The sequence below is a fragment of the Rhinolophus sinicus genome, linkage group LG07 (genome assembly GCF_036562045.2).
Source record: "Rhinolophus sinicus isolate RSC01 linkage group LG07, ASM3656204v1, whole genome shotgun sequence".
Classification (NCBI taxonomy): domain Eukaryota; kingdom Metazoa; phylum Chordata; class Mammalia; order Chiroptera; family Rhinolophidae; genus Rhinolophus; species Rhinolophus sinicus.
In genome coordinates this window covers 38,615,787-38,642,221 of record NC_133757.1, presented here as the reverse complement: position 1 = coordinate 38,642,221, position 26,435 = coordinate 38,615,787, and the positions used below count along the sequence as shown (strand labels likewise).

Below are 26,435 nucleotides of genomic sequence, written 5' to 3'. Positions count from 1 at the left end.
GTACCATGTAATTTATTTTTATTGAAATTGTCCATGTATAGTTGAGCTGTATATTGTAAGTTTCTAGAACTATATTATGAATGAACAAATGGCATTAAAAATAGTTTAAATAAAATATGTTAACATACATGCTTCTAAAATATTTATGGACAAGATAGTGCAAAAGCAATGATATCCTAGATTTCTGGAAATAATATTCTATTGGAAGCTTAGTCTTAGCTCTACCGAAGATGGGGAACAGCTTATGTGTAGTATAAAGAGTTTGAAGAAAAAATTTTATGTGTAGAAAACAAGTATCCACAGTGTGGTCTTAACAAATAATATTTGCCTTGGCCAATAGCAAGGTAATAGGCAGATTGGCTCTTTATTGAAATATTTCTCAGCCTAAGCTGAATATATTTAGCAGTTTCTGTCCCAAAGTAGGGTAACAAACTGCTTAAAAGCAGAAATCAAATGGAATTTGCCCATAAATTTCCAAATATGATAAAATAGGCATAATTTTAAAGGTGTGTAATCTGATAGGTTACAACATTTAAAAGTCTCAATTTTGGATAACATACTCAAACTGGACTAGTGCTAATCCCCAAGGTGAGCTTAACTTTTGTGAAAAGACTGATTTAATCAGTATTATTGAGAACAAAAAATTTAGTACAGTTATGATTTGATATTTTGGTGATGGGCTATTCATACCATTAAAAATGGTTATGATTTGACTCAAGGTTTTTTATTAATTCTTGAATGTGATTCTGACAAGTAATCTTACTATAAAAGCTCACAATAATGAATGAAGCAAATCTTGGAATCACATTCATTAAGAGAATATATACAGAGAGAACTAAATTACCAGTCTCTCTGTAATAAATAGTTTTGTCTAAATAGGATATTTCATTTTACATAAGTGCCATTTAAATATTTTCTAGTAAGAGCATCTTCACCAGAAATCAGCTTGAGGTCCAAGTTTCTGTGTTTGACTACAATTCTTACCTGTTCAGTTAATTGCAAGGGATGACGGGAAAAAATTGGAGAATTGTATCTAAGATGAGTTTACTTCCCAAGTAATAGCTGTTTCATAATTTTAGTATAATCATAATAATATGTTACAATACTATATTTTCCTTTTTATAGGGATTTCCAGGTTTTTTCATAATGGGTTCTGCTTAAGAAAAGATGCTGTTGCTGCCAGTATTCATAAGATTGAGAATATTCTGCAGTGGTTTGAAACCCAGAAGCAGCTTAACTTTTATGCAAGTTCATTACTGTTTGTTTATGAAGGTTCATCTCAGCCAACTACTACAAAATCAAATGACAGAACTTTGGCAGAAAAATTTTTGTTCAAAGGACAACTCTCAGACACAGATGTATTGGAGTACAATAATAACTTTCGAGTGTTAAGTTCCACAGCGAATGGAAAAATAGAGGCTTCAGTAGGCAAAAGCTTGTCCAAGATGTATGCTCGTCACAGAAAAATGTATTCAAAAAAGCATCACAGTCAGACTTCATTGAAAGTTGAAAATATAGAGCAAGACAATGGGTGGAAAAGCTTGTCACAGGAACATTTAAACGGAAATGTACTTTCCCAACTGGAAAAAGTTTTCTACCATTTTCCCACTGATTGCCAAGAGATTGCAGAAGTAGAAGTGCGAATGATAGATTTTGCTCATGTTTTCCCTAGCAACACAATAGATGAGGGATATGTTTATGGGCTGAAGCATTTAATTACTGTACTGCAGAGTATTTTAGACAATTGAAACCTTTGCTGCAGCCTTTTTAAGGGATGGGGCAATCATAGTGAAGAGCAGCAATCAATATCTCTGTACTTGTAAGGCTATGTAAAAAATTTGTATTGTGAGTCTACATTTTATTTGTCTTTATACTTTTGGTAGAAGGGTTAACTTTTTTATAATCTTACTCAGGAAAACTAATTATTTGTTCATTTGAAAACTATGAAGAATAAAGAAACTTCGGAATGTTAAGCAGGGAATGTGGTGGTACCTGGTTTAAACATTTATTTGGCTCAAGCAACACGCAAACATTCAGTCATTAAGAGTTTAGTTTTTTGTAGCCAGTTTATCATGAAATCTCTGTCCACCCATAACCTTGACAATGAGCCATATCTTAACTCATTACATTATGAGAACACTCACAAATCTAGAAAGCACAGGTTAATGTCCTTAGTAGTGCTATATGAAGTTATTAAAACTGGAGAAAATTCTACTTCAGAAATAAGTACTGTTTAGGTTTTATATTAAAAGTTCAGACCAGCATATCAAAAGGTGCTTCTTAGTGAAATTATTTCAAATTATTGCATTCCAAAAGCAGATTTTCCCTTTAATTTTAATTTATATTCATATTTCAAAATACTGTGTACTTCATGAAAAAGATTATTGAAATGGACAACAACAACAACAAAAATCTTGAAATTAAGGGCATTAATAATTATTCTTGCCAGGACAAGAAGAGAGAAGTTACTTGGAAGGAACGAAAAAAATTTTTTTTAAAAATCTTATTTATGGGCAAATTGGAATATATATTTACTACATCATGAAAAGTGTTATAAATCATATAATACCTTCTCCTCCAACTGCAGCTTCAAAAAGGTGGATGTTTGAAGCTTTTTCTTTTTTAAATAACTTGAGATTTTTTTTTTTTAATCTTTGTATGTCTCCGTTCAGTTAAGCAGTAGTATAAATATGTTGCTAAAGATAGTGTTTCTCAGAATTCTAATAAGCAGTGAAGGACAACATCCAACATTGTGTTATCAAAAGTACTATGTAAATTAGTAAATCATAGAGAGTTTCGTGCATATCTAAATCCATGCTTCTATTTTACTCTTACTCAGAATAGTTTTATAATATATTCAAGAGAGAAATTATACTTTAATTTCATGGAGGGGGGCAATGCTATTTTTCCTGGATAAATTAGCTTCTGTATTATGTGTATTTCACATCTACCACCTTTTTAAAAACAACCAGTTGTTATTGAAAATGTTTAAAACTTTGAAATTAAATTTGCAAATATGGTAGATGTTTATGCTCTCATTACTTGCATTTTGATTCACTAATAACCCATCTAAGTAGTTAGCGGTTTTGCCATATTCCTGGAAAATGTTTTAGAGTTGTGCATTGCTAGATTCTCTCCCCCATGCATACACCTTTTCCCCCCTCTAGAATTACAAACTAAACTTAAATCCAACCACCTTTTTTGGGTGTAGAGGAATGTACCACAATTTTACATAAATCTCACCTTTCCAACCCTCTCTGAGGACACTTTGCAAATATATCAGCACAAACCGAAGTACCAAATTCTCTATGAATTCTGTGCTTAGTATATCTATTAAATATGAGTAACTTTAAACTTCATATGCGTTTTGTTATAGCAAAATTTGATTGTTTTTAATTTTTTATTTAGAGTCATTGTAAGTATTTTCCATAGGGACTTCATATTTTTCTCTACTGCCTAAATGGGTATTGACTTTTGCTTTTTTTGTGGGGATGAATTTCAAGTCATAATTAATAGTCAGAAATTTTTTAGTTTTATTTCTCCTACAATATAGACTTCTGTTGTTGTTGTTGTTATTTGGATATGGTTCAATAAATCTTAAGTTCAGATAATTAGACACTATTTTGAATCAACAAAATAAGGCTTCTTTTGTATGGGAAGGTATCAGCCTATATACAATGAATTTAATACATTTAAGTATTATCAGGTTTTTTGCACATTTTAACTCAATTAAGTGAATGAACTGTTCCAGATTTTCTTTATTCATATTTGGAAATACAGTTTTGTAAAATCAGTGTCTTAACCTTTTTGATAATAGATCATGTTTTGTTTTATTTTAATAAAACAATCTCTTTTGTTTTTCAGGGAAGGGATTAACATTTAATTCTGTTTGTTTACATTTTTTATCACTGTTATCCAATGCTCATTTTATGTTACTTTATAAGTAAGCTTACATATAACAGAATAAGTGTCTGTTTATGTAATCTACCTGTGACTATTTTACTATCTAGTCCAGTCATTTAGCATTATGCTGATATTTACCACTGTGGGAATGAATGATCACTATTCACCAAGCATATTTAAACATGTAAATGTTTAAGAAGTAAACATGATAAAGATATAGTTTGGGTTAGCAAGATTATAAAAAAAATTTTTTCCACTAGGGAACACAAATAATGATTTTAGTGTATTTCTTAAGGAATGCACTCAAAAAGAACTTTAAGAAATTATGGAGAGTGAATAATACATTTCTCTAATAAAAATTTAAATTGTATAATAGTTTTATAATAAAGTATTTACATCAATTGATATTTTAATATGGATTGAAGTTGCATAGATGCAAATATTAATAAAAATTGATAAATGATAAATATTTTATCTAAATAGTTTTTCAAGAAACAGTTGTGAAAATGTATATTAAATGGCTCTAACATGGAGCTTGGTATTTTCAACTCAGTATTCATTATTCTAACATGGAGCGTGGTATTTTCAACTCAGTATTCATCATTCTTTATTTTATGTGTCTGGAAAGATGTGCTTACTATGCCTCTTACACTACAATTTGCTGTTGTGGGGCTTTAGATTGTGTTCAACTGAATAAGAACTTGTTTTCTGATTTTGATTGAGTATAATTTACTATGTTCTGATTTTCAAGATGTTCTTCATATCATCTATCAAATTTTTAACATAAGAGAAAGAAATTTTTGGAGATATTTTAGTTGCAATTTTCTTGTTCCATGCAACTGAAAATATTTGTTTCTAGGATTTGGAATATTGTAGAAGACAAAAGATGAAAGAAAATCATAAAACAATGAAAGAATTTTATTTGTGAAATTACAGAAATTTTGTCCACTATTTTAAAGCATTGTCATCATTTTAGTACTGTTTTCTCATGGAAGTTCGGCATTTGATACTTTAAAACTTGATTTGCTTTAAAAAATTGTTTACAATGCTTTGTAATAATCTTTCTTATCCAGTGCCTTTAACCTTGATTTGATGTATGTGTAGCCTCAGTTATCCTTGCGTTGCATCCTATAATGTTATTATAGTGTAGACATCAATTTCTTTTTAAAAATTATTGTCAATTTGATTGTGTAAAGAGATAAATTGTCTTTTAATGCTTTGGGAAAACAAGTGGAGTTGCCTATGGAGACCAGGATTCTTAGTTCATTTAAAAATATTTACTGGATATCTACCATGTGCCAAGTATTGATAACCCCTAAATAATAGTTGTGAACTAAATACACAGTTGTGAACCAATCAGACAAAGCCCTAACTATTTCCAGTGTTCTGTCCAGATGGGGTGGGGTTGGAGGCTGAATTAAAATAGAGATATAGAGAAATATTCATTTAAAGATAATAAAGTTAACTAGCATTTGAATTTGTGTAAAAATAAGGTAATTATTGAGTTGAGATGAAGCGACTAATAATGTTAGAGAGAGAGGTTAAAAATAATACTTTGCAGCATTGCACCCTCTATTTGACTTTGTGTTCAGGTAGTAATTATAGATAGCATAAAAAGACCTTAATTTTTCATTTTTCTTGCTAGTAAAGGTACGTTTACTTAGACTGTCCATTTAGATTAGTGTTTTAACATAATATTACTGTGAAAAGCATTCCATTCTATATTCACAAGCGAATTACTGCACATTTTTTACATTGTATTTTACAATTTAGCACAAATGTTTTAGGCCTCAATCTTACCTGCAAATCACTGATATTTTAAATTTGGCAATGAATATGAAATTAATTTTTGACCCACACAGTGATTTTATTGTTACTTAAAATGCTTGTTAATATTTAGGGAGGTTCGAGTTTCCATTTTGGGGGAGTTAGTGTTCAAATTCTTATTACTTATTTTGATAGCATCTAGTAAGAGGAAACAGTATTCATGCAACTAAACAAATTAGAATATACTTCCAAGAATTTTCTTTAATTGTTGAACTTTGTCATCATTGGGGTTAAATTTTGGCCTGGTAGTCACTTACAAGATAAACAAGTTGAATAATGAAGTGAAATAGTCTTAAGTATGATGTATGCTGCCCCTGCATCTACGTGATAACGGTGTGCACAGAGACACTTTACTGTGGGAGCTGTACTGGAAGATTTATGGAAGCATGTGAACTTGCACCTAAACTGTTATTAGTGACTATGCTAAATTTATTGTACTTGATGAATGAATGTATTTAGTCAGTTACTTTGGTTTAAATGTCTAAACCATGTCTCTTTTTTTAATGTGTTTGTAATTTGTATTATTGATGGGGGGTATTCTTGGACTGCAGGGGTTATTGTCAATGTGTGATTTTATTTTATAGAATCATCTAATGTGATATACCGATTTTTATAAGTGATATTTAGATAATTCTAATAAGTGTATATTTGACAACCTATTAAAATGTTTTGCATTGGAGCTTTTTTTTTTCCATTAATTGTAACATGCCAGCAAACCCATGGTAGGTTTAATACTAACTTATTCATTCAACAAATATTTGAGTGCATATTATGTACCGGAAACTATAAGAATCATTAAGACCGGGATGTTAATAGAAGCCTATGCATTAGAAATGAAAAAGTATGGGTGGCCGATTAGCCAGTTGGTTGGTGCGTGGTGCTGATAACACCAAGGTTGCCTGTTCGATGCCCTCATGAGCCACTGTGAGCTGTGCCCTCCATAAAAAAAAAGAAATGAAAAAGTATGTAAACTTTTTTATTAATATTGTTTCTTTTTCTATCATACGGACGGAAATGTTTGAAATCAACCTAATGGAGGTGGACTGTAGAAGCAAATTGACTTGGCTGTGAAAATACATACTACAATTTTAAAACTTCAGAAGTAGGTGAAATGTTTTTTGCATTATTTGAAATTTTCATGAATTAATCAGTGACCAACTTAATTCTTTTCATTCATTCATTTAAAAGAGAGGGCACTGTCGAAATCCTATCCTTGACCAGGCACTGTATTTGAAGATATAAAAAAGTTGCATAAGAGATTCAGTACCAGTCCTGGAGATAGGTACTGTTTGGTAGAAATAAACAAAACTTGAGGCTGTGATTGATAGTTAACATACAGCAGGGCTGTGAAAGAGGGTGGTCAGTCTGATGGCATGCAGGAGGCAGCGGGTGTGTGATTCCCAGCCTCCTAGCAATTGTGACTCGGCTCCAGAAAGGTGTGTGGCTTGCGTCTTGTGCCTCCTGCTGTGCGCTGTGGGGAGGAGCAATACTGTGTGAAGAAGTTCATTTGCTTTTTACGACTGGCTGCCTAACTGCTGAAAAGAATAGGGACTCCCACTGCCATTGTCCCCAAGTTACAGCGAAGTGTAAGAACTAGACAAAAACTGAAATGAAATCATAAAAAGTGAAAATAGTCCCTTGGGGATTTTGTCAAAAATGAGCATTGGGATTGAGCAGGCCTGGGTGGCATTTGTCATGCTCCTTGTCCATGGACCATACTTTGAGTAGCAAGATTTTTAAAAAGTTCTTTGGTTGTGGGTGGAGTGTGCAGTAGATCTTGGGTCATTTTGATCCAAGCAACCATAGCTGTTTGAAAGCCAGGAGAGAGTGCTGAGAAGGAAATGGGTTTAGAATGTGAGAAAATACAGGCAGCAATGGCTCAAGATAATACTAGCCGTTCTCAGTGGGAAGACAAACTCATCGGCTATGTCATGCCGTTAAGCCTTCCTTCTACAGCGGTTCTTAAGAATCCTATAATAATAGACTTTTTTATTTTTAATTATTTGTGCATTGGCCTTTTTTGTGTGGGAATGATGACTACTTTGCCAACTGAAGAAAACATTGCACATGTGCTTGTTAATTATGTTGTACTTGCCATCTAACAACATTCTAAAGAGATGCTTTAGGCATAAATGACATGGTATAATTGGTTTGGATGCTCTGAAATGTTTTAAGTCAGATCTATAGAAGCATCATTGGTAGTCTGTGGAAGAATTAAACTATCACCTCATACATTTTGAAGATTGTAAACTTAAGGTAAATAGGATTAATTTGTAGCTTATAGGGCTTGGATCCAGTTCAGAGGATATCCTTGCTTTTGTAAATTTGTGAAGAAACCATGCCATACCTTAGTTGTCATCAGTCTTCCATTTTCCACTCCTTACTATGGTTCACCTTAACTCATCTCAGTTATGCAAGAGGCAGAGGGGACAATAAGTAATGGGCTAGCCTGACCACTCTCAGCAATTCTTGCTGCATAACACCCCAAAAATGTTAGTGGCTTAAACAGCCACCCTTTATGATTTGTATGGATCTGCAAATCAGTTGGGTAGTTCTACTGATCTTGGCTGGACTTAGGTTTCTACAGTCAGCTGGCAGAGCGACTGAGTGGGAGTCAGAGGGGCGAGTTGTGAGCTGGGCGAGGATGCCTGGGATGAGGTGTCTCATATCCTTTCAGCAGGCTAGCCCGGGCATTTTCTGCTAGTCGTAGAGTAGGGTTCCAAGAGGAGAAAACTTGCACATGCCAACAGGTTTCAACCTTGTTTGAGTCAAGTTTGCTACTATTGCCAAATCTGCAGTCAGTCAGGGCATGATGCAAGGTCAGGGCACAGTGCAATCAACATGTCCAGTCTCACACCAACTCACACAGGGCGCCAGAAAACTGAGTCTTGGCTTGTCAGGGTCATGGTTTAATCAGGCTGCAATGTCAGATCAAATGGGACAAAGGATATTTAATTACGCTGAGAAGGACAAGCAGCACATGCAAATTAAAGAATCTCTTACTCTTTTGTTAAAAGTTCATCCAGGTTTCTACCCCTTCCCCAGAGGTAGAACTCACTGGGTAGGCTGACAGTGCTGCCGTCTTCAGTTTATATTACTACATTGTTATAATCTGGGGGGTGGTTGGGCATCTTAAGCAGTCTTGTCTTATTCATGAGCTTCCTTGGTGAGACCTTGAATGCCAGTTGATTTTCTTCCCAGTGTGTACAAACTGTTAGGTTTCTATGACGAAAATTTCTATGCAAAAAACATGTACTTTCTGTTATATTGTATAGATACCAATTCACCAGTTGATGTTAAGATTTTTTTTTGCATTGAGCTAGTAGTTTTGGTTCAGTTTTTAGTGCGAGGGCTACTTAATTCTGAAATACTGTTTGAACTTGAATGTGCTGTTTTATTGTCAGTTTAGCTAGATTTTATTTTCCTAAATCAGAATTTCGCATTAACTCATTCATTGTCATTTTCTCCCTACTGTTTTTTTTTTCTATTATACTAGCGAGGGTGAAAATTATTTGGGAGAATGTCTGTTTACTTCATAATTTCCCTTTCCTATGCATTTCCCATCCATTTTCCCCAGAAGGGATTCTATTATGGTTTTCACCCCTTAAATTTGTTCTGAATATATTTCTTGGGGAAAATAAAATGAATAAGTCTTCTTTTAAGAATAAAAAGAGCTAACACACTGGACTTTACTTAGCCAAAGCAATCAGGAGGTTTATCCCTAATATCTAGTTCTTAGGTCTATGGTAATTCTGTGCAACCCTCAAATAGGATAATCAGACTTGTGCTCGGTAACTTTGCAGATAGATATATGCTATGTAGGCTTTTCTGGGTGTTTAATTTTTACTTTAGAGATGTGTGGAGACCTTGCTTTTACAAAAGAGCTCAAGTATTTGACTGAAATATCATATTTACATACTTTTGAGTTAAGCCATAAATAGCACATAAAGTATTAGCAGCTTCCACATAGTCTACAAATTACTTCAAGTATCAACATATTTTAAAACTGTGTTGATAGTTATCCTTCCAAATGGCATTGCACAATTCCTTCTATTTTCAGAAGAGGTATTGAAGGTAAGTGGTGCTTGTTTTTTCCCCATACCTAAATAATTTTAGGCCAGGAGGTGATAGGCGTTCCCTAACTATTTCCAGAATCAGTGTTACTCCTGCCTTCTTTCTTAAACAGAACAAAGCAAAAGCAAACACCTAGGAAGTACCTGCTCTCCTTCCTTATTGCAGTCGTCTATTCACGACCCCTCCAGGGATGTCCAACATGGCACCCAGCGTACAGTCAGTCTTCACTGGATTTTCTGACGTTATTCTCGGTGATTTCCATGCACACCCAGGTGATTTTCCCAACACCCTGTCCTCTCAGTCCCTGACCACTTCATTTCTTATGATTTTGCTTTCCAACCCCACTTCAGCCACCACTCATTCCCAGGAGCGTCCCCTGGACATTACTAATCACTATTCCACTCTGACTACCTCCTGTACTTTGAATTCTCTCTGCTATTTTCAGGTCAACTTTTTTTTCTCTCCACTAGGACCGCCAGTGCATTGATCCTAACTTTGCATTGCCCATCATCTTCATGTCCTCATTTTTATCCTTACACAACCTGGATTCCAGAGCCCTTCACTATAGCCACTCCCACACACAGCCACACGCTCCCACACACAGCCACACGCTCCCACACACAGCCACACGCTCCCACACACAGCCACACGCTCCCACACACAGCCACACGCTCCCACACACAGCCACACGCTCCCACACACAGCCACACGCTCCCACACACAGCCACACGCTCCCACACACAGCCACACGCTCCCACACAGCCACACGCTCCCACACACAGCCACACGCTCCCACACAGCCACACGCTCCCACACACAGCCACACGCTCCCACACACAGCCACACGCTCCCACACACAGCCACACGCTCCCACACAGCCACACGCTCCCACACAGCCACACGCTCCCACACACAGCCACACGCTCCCACACAGCCACACGCTCCCACACACAGCCACACGCTCCCACACACAGCCACACGCTCCCACACAGCCACACGCTCCCACACACAGCCACACGCTCCCACACACAGCCACACGCTCCCACACACAGCCACACGCTCCCACACAGCCACACGCTCCCACACACAGCCACACGCTCCCACACAGCCACACGCTCCCACACACAGCCACACGCTCCCACACACAGCCACACGCTCCCACACACAGCCACACGCTCCCACACACAGCCACACGCTCTCACACACAGCCACACGCTCACACACAGCCACGCGCTCCCACACACAGCCACGCGCTCCCACACACAGCCACACGCTCCCTAGCCCAATTCCCTCCATCATACTCAACCTGGCAAATTCCCAACACTGATTACCATCAGTGTTTCCACCAATTCAGTATCTGTACCTTAGAGCGAAAAAAGGTTAGAGAAAAATACAGCCATTTAACTGGTACCATTTGAAATTTGTGACTTCCAATTCCAATACTGGTCTCAATACTGTCAGGGCAATCCTTGTACACTTCCCAAGCCAGTTCACCCCACCATTCTTCCAGACAGCTGATCACCATGTTTCCTCCCCCATCGCTCAGTTCATGATTTTACTTTTTCATTAAGAAAATGGCAGCAATTAAAAGAATTTCACATCACTTTCTCCTCCAATCTACCCATCTACTTCCCTTTTCTTCTTCCCTGCTGTCAGAATGGATGGATGTTGCCAGTTTCTCCGTGAGGTCAACTCCTGCATTGTAGCCCTTAGCTATACCCTTACATATTAAAGAAACATCACTGGTGCAACTGTGCCTCCTCCTGAAACTTGCATTTGTCCCTCTCTACTGTATTATTTACATTAGTATACAAGTGAGCTCTTCCCTACCTGCAATACCCCTACTTAAACATCTTTTACTAACTTCTGCCTTGCCCCTTCATCTGCTGCCCCATTCCCTTTGTCCCTTTTCAGTAAAAATCCCTCAAATTTTCTCCAATTCTTCTCCTATTCTCTGTTAACTCATTTCAAGTAGTCTCTCTCTCTCTCTCTCTCTCTCTCTCTCTCTCTCTCTCTCTCTCTCGCACACACACACACACCTAGGCCTCACGCTACATGTCTCTTCTTTATAATAATACTGTAATCATACATTAGTGCTTTCCTGAGTTCTATGAATCATTCTAGTTAGTTTTTGAACCTGAGGGGGTCATTGGAACCCCCAAATTTGTAGCCAGTTGGTCAGAAATGTAGATAGCCTGGAGCCCCCAAACTTAATGGCTGGCGTATGAGGTAAGGGCCGTGTTGTTGGGGTCTATGCCCTTTAACCTGTGCAGTCTGCTACTTACCCTGGGTGGTCAGTGTCAGAATGGTAATGCAGTACCTTAATGTGTGTATTCACTAAGTCACCTCAGTTAATATACATTGTGGATTCATTAACCTTGAAATCATAGCCAACAGCTCTGTAACTCCTACCTGAACAAAGCTTATCTAACACAGGTATTTTCTGTCTGGGCCTTCTGTGCTTTCTTCACTTAGGTATACTAGACAACAGTTCGGCACTATGCTCGGGGGCCATTTTAAATAGTTACACACAATAAAAGCACAAAAATGCGAAAAACACATAGCACTAAATAAACTGCAAAAAGGACACATTTATTATCTTATGAGAGCTAAAACAAGCAGGCACAGCATAGCCATGGTCAGCCTCCGCTGGGACCGGTTTCATTGGGTGACTCAAGTTTTTTGCTGCTCTGCAAATGACTGCAAAAATGCCCTGAGTATTGTTTGAGGCTACAAGTAAATTTCAGCAAGTAGGTGTGACTATATACATATAGTGTGTGTGTGTTTTCAGCCACTGTACTAATAATTCACATATTATTCCATCTCTAATTTAGGTTTGTATTTTTTTAGCTTGGAGTCTAAACATAATTGACCAGACGTCTATGTCATATACCATGAGAAGTTCAGTGTGTTTCCCAAGAATTCTGTGAAATCCTAGAGTCTTGAGTTCAATAAGAACTAGCCCCAAGTTGTTTTCCTCTGAAGGCTTTGATCTTGTTTGTCTCTGCAGCTGCTCTTTCTGCTCCTTACAAAGCCGGGGTGAGGGTGGAGAAGGGATGGGGGAATCAGCTGATCAGCTTCTTTGCCTTGATTTTCTCTCAAACTACTCACACAGGGCTTTTATTTGTGTAGCACAGGGGTGTCCAAACTGCGGCCCGCGGGCCAACTGCGGCCTGCAATCCATTTTTTATTGGCCTGTAGCAAATTCCAAAAATATAATTAGTTTACTTAAATAAACCAGATGAGGCAATACGTACTTCACCTCGAGTGAGTGGCCCGGCTGTTTGTGTATTTTACCGCATATGGCCCTTGGTGAAAAACGTTGAAAAAAGTTTGGACACCCCTGCAGGCTTTAGGGGAGGCTTGGGAATGAAAAACTTAGTTACCTTGCAATAACACAAACAAATTAGAATATTAAACATCCTTGTCTTAAACTCTAGTGCTTTAGTCCTTCCACCCCAGCTCCTGGAATTTTTAATACTTGCTATATCTGAATCTTTATTAAAAATAACAGGCTATTTGCCTACTTCAGATTGTAACTTTAACATCACTGGCCAAGGCTTTCAGACTTAGTTTGTTTCCTCTTTCCCAGCTGTATTTGTAAATAGAGAACAGAGATTTAGTTTTATTGAGATGTATTACGATAGCTGCTCTTTGAGAAGCACAATTGGCTATGATAGTTTCAGTAACATTTTTTTCTTTCTGTGTTACTGATGCCAAATCCATTTTATCCTCACAAAACCTCTATGAGGAGTTTTATTCCAAGTTTACAAATTAGGGAAAGGCCCAGAGATGTTAAGTAATTTGTCCAAGTTCACAGAGCTTATTACAAGTTCATCCTAGATCTAAGAGGCCAGCATGCTTACCCACTACCCTAGACTGACTTACTTTTCCAATTCTCTACCTTCCCAAACCAGGGATGTCTCATTAGTGAAAATATGCTGTACCATGTACATCATTGTTGAAAAAATATCTATCATCATATTAAATTCTGGAAATAGCCAAATTGAAAATGTGGGTTTACTCTCACTCTTCACAGAGATTCTCTGCAGGTTAAAGAAGATGTTGAAAAGCCAGAATGAAAAATTGGATTGTTTCTATTTGTAAGTAACCCAATGTGGGGACAGAGCCAGGAGTGCAGTTTCCAGGCCCTCGGCCTGACGTGGAAAGGCGCAGGCTCAGGTACTAAATGGCCATCAGCTGTGGCTAGTTGGCCGTCAGCTGTAACCAGTGAGCTATTGGCCACTAATATAACTGCCGTGGCTACACTAGCAGAAAAAAAAGGGGACTAGCAAGAAGATGATGGCTGAGTTAGCAAGAGCGGATTGCAGTTAGCACAGCGGATTGCAGCTAGCAAGTGGGGTTGGTTGGCAGAGAGAAGTGGACGGCAGATTGAGGATCGTGTGGCTCCTGCTTCCTGTGTCTCCAACCCAGCCACCAGTGAGAATATAGTGGTATGACTCCCCTATCTATGGCTCCGTGGGTGTTCCTTTTTGGCCACACCATGTCCTGTGTTCTTATGTGGGGAGTGGGACCAGAGACCCCACGTGACACCCCGCATGACACCCAGGAAAAGAGATTTTAAATATGTACTTAATTATACTAATTAATTACTTGCCGTATTATGGTTTTCTGATGTGGTAAGGCAATTTTGAAAGGATGCAGATTAAAGGAACAAATACAGTGGTCAAAGCATGGTCAGATCATATAAATGAATTTAAAATTTTAACTTGTAGCTAAGGAGACAGCTTTCTTATGAATAAATAGACAGTATAAGAATGCTCTCAAGGTATACCACATATGGAAATTTTTATTTTAGCTTTTTTTCCTTTTTATAGTTTATTGAAGTATAATTGGAGACTTTTTATTTTTAGTAAAATTGTGATTTAAAATTGTGAGCCATCACCACAAACCACTTTTAGAATGTTTCCGTCCCCCCCAAATTTCCCTCAAGCCTATTTGCAGTTTTTTCAGTTCTTAACAGGCCTGAGGGAGTAAAACACACACACAGTCACACATACACAATTATTTTACTACTTGAAGAGAAAAGAAAAATCACCTAGTACCACCTAGTGTTGTTTTAGTAGATAGCAAGTTGATATTAAGAATTCCCGAAATCCTCAGATTTGAGATGCCTTCTACATGCTCACTAAATCAGCTACAAATACTTATGGTTTATAATTGAAGCTCAACTTGAAATTATCCACAAGCTTATCTAAAATCCTCACTACATAAAAATTTAAAACTTTAACTTAAAAAACTATATTTTCTTCAAATGAGAATTTACTTGGAGCCCCAATATGTTCATCTGATCAAAGTTCAACAACTTTGAAGCAGCGATGGGGTGGGTCAATATCATGGCCCACTTGCTCCCGCACTTTCTACGATTAACTTTATAAGGAAAAGACTGGGGAAAAATAAACAAAAATAGAAAGAGTGGTTATCTTCAGATATTGGAAAATGAGCAAATTTTTCCTTGGTTTTATTTTTCTCTTGAGTATGTATTTATAATGGAAAAAAAACTGTAATGAACTTTATTTCTAAAAGTGAATATCAAATTTCAAAATATTGCAAAAATGCCTACCCAAGTCCCTGAAAGATACAAATTTCCCCATGACTATTATTCATCCCCTGGATTCCTCCCTATTGGTGGCAGTAACTCACAGGGTAAGACTGAAGGCGATGGTTAACTGGGGGCTCTGGCATCAGCCTCACAGAATGACTCCTGGCTGGGGACTCCACCCATTATCTGACTTCATGGGAGCTCAACGTTCCAAGATTAATCAACAGTATTCATATGGTTAAGTGCACATAATTCTGATAGTGTTGTTAGAAAACAGCACTTTATTACAGAAAAATTATTCAGAAAAACAATAATTTTGGCACAGTTTTGTAATTAGAGATGTCAAATTGAATAAAAATAATAAATGCCTAATTGAGATTCCAATTCTGGCTCTGGTTCTTACTATCCATGTGATCTTGGGCAAGCCATTTGACCTCCTTCTGAATTCATTTCTCAACTGTAAGCTGGGGATCATAAAAATACCTACCTTACAGGGTTGTTATGGGAATTAAATGAAATAATACACGTATATTATATATTAAGTATGCAATAAATGTTAGATATTGCTTCTATTATTTTACTATTAGTTTTATTTACTTAGAGTGGTGTGTGAGAAATCTGGCTTAACGTGTGACTGTGGGGGGGAAATCCGATCACACCACTCCTATAGATATAGGTAGAAAACTAAATATGGGAGAGATGGGCACTGGTGCTGTCCTTGGTTCTGAAACCACCATCACTCAGCAGGGCAAGACTGTTTTAAAACCTCAGAATACTGGTGGTTCCTGGTCCAACCTCTTCCAAGAATTTTGAAACGCATGAGGGCAGAAGTGAAAGGAAATGCAGACACACACATGTGTACACACACACTCACACACACACACGGAAGGGGAGAGAGAGTGAGGAGGGAAAAGGAGAGCTATTTGGTGCCTCTTCTTATAAGAACTCTAATCCCATTATGGGGGCTCCACCCTCATGACATCGTCTAATCCTAATTACTTCCCAAAGGCCCTGTCTCCAAATACTATCACAGTGGGTATCAGGTCTTCAATATATGAATTTTGGGGAGACAAAATGTTCAGTCCACAACAGCCTGTAAAGTGGAAAGCACACAGAGAGTTTTCACACCCAAGTCGTTCAATGGTAGTTACATATAAAGGGAAAGCTGTAACCTGGGCCTCATACTTTCAGTTTCAGTCTCACTATATAGTTTTACTTCTTTTCCATGATGCAGACCATGTAAGATGCATCTGGTATCAGCATACCCAGCTTAGTCATTGTCTTTGTTTCCTTAGCCATGTGTTCCTGCTCAGCATAGAATAGTGTGCTCTGTGTTGGGGTTGGCAGGGATCCAAAGGTGTGAAACACATCAGGGTGGAGGCTGCACCGGAAAAGGCCCGAGCCTAACTACACTAAAGGATGATTGTAAGTTGGAGCACACATGGACTGTATCTTAAAGGTAGTTAAAGATGCAGTAATTGCTAAGCCTAACAAGAGCACTTATTGTGTTCCGGCTCTTCTAAGCATGTTACATACGTTGACTCAATTATTACAAAAGCCCTGAGAGGTAAAACTATTATTACAATTTTACAGATGAGGAAACTAAGGCAAAAATATGTAAAGAATCTTGACTAAGGTCATACAGTGCGCATCACAGGGGAGGATTGAACCCAGAGCAGTCTTGCATTAGTACTTGTGCTCTTAACCCCCATGATATAGGATCTTTCCTGAAATTGAAGTCGCATACTACAATTATACCTTTTCCTCTTGGGTTTAGTCACCTAGCATAGACTATATCTTCTTCCTCTAGTTACTATCCAAACACTATGAGGAGTGCTGAGAGGGAAAGATTAGAATGGGTGTTGAGAAGTGACTTCCTTTGGCAAAGGGATTCACTTATGTAAGGGCGTTACAGTGTCTTTGAGAAGGTTGGGGGAGCAGCCTTATCAGGAAGGGGCAGAGAGGCTGATTCATTTGTCTGAGGAGTTTCATGGGGGGATATGTTGGAGGCTTGGGGTAGTCCAAATCTTCTAAATACTGCCACATATTTTCAAATTCTTGGTATCCCACTCTTTGGGGACCAATACTGAAATTGCCATGTAAGAAGGCATGAGACAGTCAACTCAACAACCTCAGTTCTCTCAGCCTTGATGCTAAATAATAATAGTCTTTATCATTCTAGTCCAGAGAATTTGAATTTTTCTCTATTTAAACTTTCTGATTTTGCTAGAAGGATCCATCCCACAATTTTGAATTCCTTGTGCTATTCATACTATTCTATGGCCAGAGAGCAGCTCCGTTCCCCTAAATCTCCTTCCATGGTCAATTTATTGCAGACGATCCCAGGAATTAGTTTAATTAGGTGATTCACCACATCATTAATATGATACCTTTTCATGCATTAATATGGTTTTCACTGTCATTAGGCCAAATAACCAATGCCAGATTTTTCCCATTTCCCTGAGGGTCTACTACCTGCAACTAACTCCCAATAATGTAATATAAAAATCTGACCTAAAAATTTTCATCTGCATTAATTTCCTATGGATGCTGTAACAAATTATCATGAACTGGGTGGCGTGAAACAACTCTCACATAGTTTTTACTGTGTGATTTACTATCACACAGTTCTGAAGGTTAGAAGTCTGAAATCAAGGTGTTGACATGGCCATGCTTTCCCTAAAGGCTCATGGAATCCTGTTGTGCCTTTTTGCACTTCTGGTAGCTGCCCGCCATCCTTGGTGTTCATTGGCTTGTAGCTGTGTGACTCCAATCTCTGCCTGGAGGTCTCTTCACATGACCTTTTCACCCCTATTAATGTCTGTGTGTCTGTGTCTCCAAATCTCCCTCTCTTTAAAAATTTGGATTTAGGGCCAACTCTGATCCAATGTGACTTCATCTTAACTTGATTACCTCTGTAAAGATCCTGTTTCCAAATAAGATCACATTCACAGGTAGTGGTGGGGAGAGAGTGGGCTTGGGTTGGGGGCTATCTCTTTGACACACATTTGGGGGGATACTAGTCAAGCCATTACACAGCACAACATAATTACTGTAGGCATAAGTGCTAGCTCGAGCTCCTCTTCGTCATTTTCCATTTTTGTACAACTTATACCTGCACATTCCTGCCAAACCTCTTCCCAGACTTCTGAGCTAGGCGAGGGGACAACCGAGAGGAAATGCATGCACACAAACACACATTTCAGAGCTTAGGACACAGGAAAGTGAATCTGTCATCTAAAAGATGCTAATTTCCCCTGGCTATATTTAGATCCATCTCTAGGGCCTAGTAAATTCCTAACCTGTTACTGGCTCATGGCACCCCAGTAAAGACACAATGTTGCCATTTCCTATATTTTCCCTTTTATGCATTTTTTTCTAACAAATGTAAATTTTAGGTTGATTTTACTCATATATCTACATTTCTTTGAGTGGTTGGGGGAGTGCAGAGAAGAGGAATAATAGAAAGTGGTATTTCATCCCTGTTCAGTCAGTGGCGTGAGGATCTTGGGCTGACCGAACTTGGAAGTGATTACAATGATCTTGAACTCTAACACTGGCACCCAAAGAGTAAAGCTCTTTGTCTTCTATCACCACCTTCCCTCTCTTTCCTTTTACTTTTCTCCCCATTCTTTCTCATTTTCCTGCTTGCTTCTATTCATCATGGATCATAGGTGTTGACAGGTCTCTTGATTCTTTCAGTGTTTGACAGAATCCTAAGATTTAGCCTTGGAGGTTGGAGACTAAAATATTTCTGAATAAAGGAATTTGGCTTTTATGAATGTGTAACTTTGGGTCACCCTCTTTCTTGGAAAATAACTGACAGTTAAATCTGTGAAAAGAAATTATGGCATTTCAAATCAGTTGGTTGGAGTTAACTCTCCCAAAGAAAATATGCTACCCTGAATTCAATTAAACAATTAACTGATTTGTCAAATGCCCATATAGTTTCCAGAGATTGTGCACTTGATACAAAAGAGGTTATAAAAATCCTTGTCACTGCATTCAAGGAGGGTTATAGTCAACCTCCTTTATACTGTTTACAGTTCTTTTAGTATGTAAAAAACGGAAAAGATAAAACTGTTAGTAGATCATGGATTATCATAAAGAGAAACGCAAAGAGTCTGAGTTTTAACTATAAATACTTGGCTGCCTGCCATCAATCCCCAGGATTTGAACTATCAGTTCCACTTTATAAGGCCGCAGATAGCATTACTTCAAAAGCTCCATAAAATGTGCATGCTTAAGAAGCTACAAGTAATTAAATACTGGACTAAATAAAGTCAATAGGAGTTTCCTAAAGGAAGGTTTGTGTGTATACCTTTTTTCCTTTCCAAAGCTACTTTTGGCCTATTTTTGAAATTTCAAATCTTGAGCAGCAAAGGCTTTTTCACAATCAAATGAACTATCTGAGAACATACTAGGGGGCTGGATCGTCATAGAAGCATGAGAGTTAAAACCATTTTACTTAAACATATCATATGTGGCACAGAATGCTGGCTATCCATTCAGTATCCATTTTCTGTTCCTTGTAGGGTAATAGAAACCAAGTGCTCATCTTGGTATATGGAAGCCTTGCAATAAAGTACACATTTCCCAGACACTCTGAAAGCTCTCAGGTGTAGTCATGTGACCAATTTCTGGGATGTGAACTGTGGTTAGGTGTGTATATTTTAGGTCACGCCCTTTCTAATTAATTTTTTTTTTTTTTTAAGGAGGGCGCAGCTCCCAGTGGCCCATGAGGGCATCGAACAGGCAACATCGGTGGTACTACCAACACCATGCTCTAACCAACTGAGCTAACCGGCCACCACAGATCATGCCCTTTTTAAAGGAAGGGATTTCCCTTTCTTAATTTCCTTTTTTTTCTCATGGCTAGAATGGAAATACTATTGTAACAGTTACCTTGGACTATGCAGATGCATGTAACAAACCAGCTTTGTATCTCATTGTTTTCATTTGCTTATCTCTGAATATTAATGAAGCTGAGCATTTTTTCCGTGTACTTAGTCATTCAAGCACAGCATTTGACTCAATGAATTAAAAAAAGTAACAAAGCACATCCAAAGAGATAAGAAGGAAAGAAATAATAAACATGTCTATTTTGAACCTTTCTTAATTCCTAATGAGTCCATGTAAAACAAAAAATTTTTCTCTAAGCACTGCCTTAGCTACGTCAAACAAAAATCAACATCAAACAAAAATCAACTGTGTTTCATTTGTATTCAGTTCTAAGGAGATCTTAATTTCCTTTAGGATTTGTTTTTAACCCATGGGTTTCTTGGTCATATGTTATTTGGTTCCCTAAAATTTGAAATGTCTTAATAACTAAATTTGTGACACTAATTTCTAATTTTATTGCACTATGGTTGGAACAAAGAGTCTGAATTATATATTGATCTTTGGAACTTACTGAAATTATTTCAAAATCTCAAAATAGTCATTTTTATAAATGTTGTATATGTATCCAAAAAGTGTATTTTCTTCATTGGCTCTGTGTGTGTGTGTTTGTGTGTGTGTGTGTGTGTGTGTGTGTGTCTGTGCGCGTGCACCAATATATACTTAATACATTTAATATGTTTACTAAATCCAATTCAATATTGATTGTTTATATTTTTGATAGAATATGTCTTTTAAGAATAAGTGAAGACTTAGTCTTGTCTGCTTATGGCAATTTCTGAGATTACGTCATAAATCTATAACATTATTTTAGAATTGTAGTTTTTCTTTTTAGAATAGTACTTTTTGCATTTATTGTCATGAGCAGCTTAAACTCATTTTGATATTTCAAACAATTACAGAAATTGATTGCATTTATCTTTTGGCTTATTAGATTTTCTTTCAATTAGTTTGGCATTTGGAGTACATTCTTATTTTGAGAGCAGAGCTTTATTTTAGTTATTATTTCTCTCTCTCCTGCTGTGCTCATCTCTTGCTTCTGTAATGCTTTTGTAACTGTAAAAAGAAGGGCGGAGTTTCAACAAGAAGGAGAGTGTTCATGGAGCTTTACCCCAGAATGCCTAGCATCACGAAAAGATTCAGCTGAAAAAGTGGGACAGCGCAGAACCAATGTGTACTTATGCCGTAGCACCACTGGTGACGTTAGGAATCTTCTTGAGGGGAGTCTGGAAACGTAAACTGGATCCATGATGGTGAGAATCTTTGAAACAAGGCTCTTCACGTTATTCTATAGACTATGTAGAATTCTTAAATATTTTGTCGTCTTGGCATTGATTCCGATTCCTTAATACTAGAACAGGGAAAACAGGTACTTAATATTATTCTCGAAGTGCCCATGTAAACTACTCGTTATTATTTGTGACATGATATGAAGATCTGAAATCATACAATCCCAATGCCTAAAACATTATCTCATTATTTTTCTCAAAACCATGTCTTTGGTGAGTGACTAAAGCTATGTAAGTGGTGTGCTTGAGGTCTCTGGCTGCCTCAATTTTACTTTGATCATTATTTAGGATTCTTCTGGATCAATCATTCCCTAATTTGACAGAGTTATCGGGAGACCAATTTGAGTTTTATCTTGTTGCACGGCGGAAACATACGCCACAGGAAGGATCCTGCCTTGCCTACCACTTTACATATATGTGCAGAATGCTGTGGTCCGAATGTTTGTGTCCTTCCAAAAATCCATATGTTAAAAACCTAATGTCCAACGTGATAGTACAGTAAGTCAGTCCTCATTTAATGTAGTCAGTAGGTTCCTGGAAACTGCGACTTTAAGGGAAATGATGTCTCATGAAACCAATTTCATCACAGGCTAATTAGAATAAACCAGAGTTAAGATCATATGGCATATTTCTGGTCACAAAAGCATCACCAAGCTTCTAAATAAGGACCAAAATCCTTCTAACATAGTAAACATTGAAATAAATGTGAACTATACACCCATTCAAGAAATACCAATAAAAACAAGGTCATTATTCTCCAACCCTCTTATTCCAGTTCAGGGTCACCGGTGGCCCGAGCCTCTCCTGGCAGCTCAGGGTGCTGCAAAATGGGACCCACCCTGGACAGGACAGTTTTCCAGCAACAGGGCCACCCACCCATAATCTGATGGGGCAATGTAGACACCCAGTTCACCTCATGTGCACATCTTTGGGATACGGGAGGAAACCAGAGTCCCCAGAGAAAACCCACACAGACATGGGGAGAATGTGCAAACTCCACACACATGCTGACTCCGGCTAGGAAGCTATTTTTTTTCTCATCCACATTATAAGGAAATGACATTGAACGCAACGATGTGGTTTGAAGACTATATTTAGGAGGTTGGGGCTTTGGGAGGTGATTAGGTCACGAGGGCAGAGGCTCATGAATGGGATTAGTGTAAAAGAGGCCCCAGAGACCTAGCTCACCCCTTCTTCTATGTGAGGACACAGCGAGAAGAGGCAGCTTGCAACCTCAAGCGGACCCTCAGGTTACAACAGAACGCGACCATGCTGGCACCCAATCTCGGACTTCCAGCCTCCAGCCACCTGTTGTTGTTAAGCTCCCCAACGTGTGCTATTTTGTTATAGAAGTCTGCACGGACTCAGACTGTTCTTCTGGGTGCAAGAAGTGGCCTTGCTGGAAAAAGGGTGTCCAGAGCCCAGAGGTCAATAGTGCCGGGAGTTCACCTACAAGCTCCAGCATGAGCCAGTCACTTTGTCACTCTTCAGCAGAGCCCAGCTCAGTCCTGCTGGGCTAGCTCCTTGGTAAAATACGCAAAGGGTGGGCAGTGTGAGGAGGACAGGAGGGAGTCGGGGGAGGTGGAGCCCCAGGGCCATCCAGCAGGCATATGGTTTGTTTCTTTTCAGCAAGTGTGTATTTTCCTAACATGACTATTTTATTTGAATGGGTATGTTTGTATTTTTTTTCTTTGTCTCATTCATTTTCATCTTCTCTCCTCTCCGATTACTTTACTCCACACTGCATATTTCTAGGGTGTGCGTCTAAGTGGGAACAGATTCCATTCTCTTCTGAAAGTGAGCTACTGGAGAGTGCCTTGGGCAGCGACTATGCACGACTCTCAATTTTCTGTCTATTTGAGAGAAAGTCTCCCAGGAGCTTCAACAGAGAAAAGGAGTGAGTGTCTCATTGTTACCTTGAGCATCAATGGTGATAATCAGTAGCCAGAACATCCCATTGTAACAAAAAGACACAGGGTTCTCTGATAGCAGCATCACATTTTCTTTATTTACTTCTCTGTCTAATCCAGAGACTGGAATAGAGGCCATGAGTCAGGTGTCCTGAGGGATGCAGACGCTGTTCTCTGCAAATGGAGGTTGATGTTGTTGTTTAAAAGGACAGCTAACACTTTTGGCAGGAGGCTTTCATTTTACCTGATTCTTCTCTATCGCTCGATGAAATTGGTCTTCCAGTGGTGCACTCCCAGTGGTTGCACTCTGTCTATAGAGGGCACCCCTGTCACATCTGTAACTGTGTGTCTGCCTGTTCAGGAAGTGGCTAGAAATTTTAAGTGATTGCAGCATCATTATCTTGTAAAAGACAGTTCTGCTGTGGGGCTGTAGAGACGGGCCAAGCTGCTTCTGGATTTTAATGCGGACCCCGTAAGACAATACGAGGGGCACAGTGAGGGGAGGGGTCTAGGAGCAGATACTTGGGAAAGGGAGGTGAGGTGGGATGCACTAACAGGCCCACCTGCTTTGGGTTCCATCATTTCTTGGCTGTATGATCCTGTACAAATTACTGAACCTTTCTACTGAACCTACTGCAAACTGAGATGCAGGCAATGTTTAGAAGAGCTCAGCCTGCAGACCATGTGTGGAGCAGGAAGAAATTGTTTCAGGGAAAGCTTCAGGGCCAGGCAAGTCAAGAAGCATCACATGCCAGGCAGACACTTCTGCAGACAGGCCCGACCCTTCACCGATGAGAAAGCGAGTTCTTTAGACTCCACAGCCCCTCTTCAGAGTCACCAGGGAAGCATTCAGTAGCCTGCCCTGCAAGGGCTGGAGGAGTCATGGGGTCCGTCACCCTTGCGAGCTGACACAACAGGGGGGTTCTTATAAAGGCGATGACACTAGAATGACATGGGAGCCTCTGCACAAGCAGGGAGGATTGGCAGGCAGGTTTACTCTAGAGCTGAAGCATCTAGTAGGTAAAGGAGCAGGAAAATGTAATCAACAGCATTTTTCTCATAAGTCGACATACGTAATTGTCTCCTACTAGACTGTGGTAAGATGGAGGAAAACCTCAAAGGCCACATGAAGCAGTTTAGATTTTATCCTAGACCACAGGGAAAATATGAAATCTTGAATGTGTTTTGATGAAGGAGATATGTAGAAAGATTAGTTTAGAGCAGAATGGATTGGCAGAAAACCCTAATAGACTGAGAAATAAGTATCAGTTGGAAGACTATTGTTAAAATCCTGGCATGAGGTGAAAGGATGATGGGTGACTTGTTGTTCATATGGGTTTATGTCATGAAAGTGTTGGTACCAGACCATATCAACACGCTTGAGTAAGTAACATTTGAGGCATATTGGTTTGGAGTTCTCAGAAACGTTTCTCCCCTAGTGCCCAGAGCCCAAGGACAAACAGAACGCTGGAATTCTCTGGGTATTGGGAGAACCTTTAGATCCTTTCAGTCCGACTGGTGCAAGGTATTGGGAAGAGAATGGGCTTTGGTGTCAGACAGTAAACGCTCTCTCACTGGTGAGATGGGAGTGGTAATGGAGGTAAAATATGATGCCTGGTACATACGTAGTAAGTGCTTGATTGATGCCAGTTATTCGGCTCCCTTTGTGGCCAAGAATGGTAACTAGAGGGAGAGTCAGCTTTAGACTAGTTTCACAATGGTGGCTGGGTCAATTTCCTTGATTGCCCTCAAGTCCTTTATTTGTTCCTAGGGGGTCATAGCGTTTTTATTTTTAACCTGAGAAAGTGCAAAGAGGGTAGACTGCACTGTAGAAGTGGAACCACGAGGAAGGAAAGGCTGGTCATCCCCTTAGACTTCTCTCTCTGAATCCATTACCTGGTGATCAATCCCTAGTCGCATTAGCTGTAGCAAGGCTCTTACTGTGGCTGGGGAAAGGGCAGGACAGCACATAAGGTGTGTCTTTGCTTTTACAAGACGCTTGCATATATAATGGCTATTCCTCAGCACCTCCTTGTGAGTCAGGTCAGGCTTATTTTCCAGCTGAGGTTTGAGAGATTAAATGTCTTTATCATCACCTGGGGAGATTGGACAGGTTAATCCACTGATCTGTGAGCCCAGGCATTTTGTAGGGATACAACATTTTGATGTGAATTGTATTTTGTGAAATGTAAATTTCAGCGCCAAATAGGGCAGTCCTCTCTGTTACCTTCTTGTTGAAATTTAAACTACTTGTAATTGGATAGACTACCTTCAGCCACTGAGGAGCAACATTTCTCAAGGTTATAGATATGCATACAGAAACCACATATCTCTGACAACAGCAAGGGTCTGGCTCTGCAAACATGTAGGTTGCCAATATTGTGACATTTAATGAGAATGAGAGTCAGGCAAATGGATCATGGCGTTTTTTATTAATTTTTATAGTCTTCAGTGACTGAATGTGAGAATAATCAGTGCAAGTGTTTGTGTTTTTATAGGTTTTACCCAGAAAGTATACCTCTTCCTATTCCCCCCAACCCCAAACATCCCAGGATTGACCTTAGTTAAAGAAAGTAAGACTGAAGAAGGCCCAAGAGAAAGGAGCTGCTCCCGTCTGAATGCTGACAGAATTTAATGCTAGATTTGAACGCTGGGTGGCAGACGTGCTCTTGTTCAGATTTGACTGAATTTGGAGAGCGACTTTGTCCTGACAGGGATGATGTGCTCTCTTAATTAAATTGTCACCCCCTCACACACAAAGGCCACACAGGATGTTCCCATGGAAATAGACATCTATTTTGCAATCCACAGGGAACATGTTTTTACATTATTGATGGCTTGGTCAGGGATGATTTTTTAAGGCCTTTCAATTCATTTCAGTAATGGAGTGAAGTCAGTTGGACCTCAATCTCTCTTTCATTGACAGTAAGTATTAGGAGAAAAATGAAATCTGATTTAAAACCTGCACGT

The 26,435-nt window shown here is 38.7% G+C and overlaps 1 protein-coding gene across 4 annotated transcripts in view; it reads left to right on the top strand.

Annotated features, from left to right (window-relative positions):
- The window catches only part of IPMK (inositol polyphosphate multikinase), a 37,387-nt gene extending 30,978 nt beyond the window's left edge, over window positions 1-6,409 (top strand). For all 4 annotated transcript variants that reach the window (XM_019731842.2, XM_019731840.2, XM_074339440.1 and 1 more), the window contains exon 6: window positions 1,126-6,409. In XM_019731842.2, the coding sequence (XP_019587401.2) occupies window positions 1,126-1,748 (623 nt within the window). In that variant the 3' untranslated portion in view covers window positions 1,749-6,409. The remainder of the gene's footprint in view (window positions 1-1,125) is intronic.
- Window positions 6,410-26,435: the final 20,026 nt, after the last annotated feature.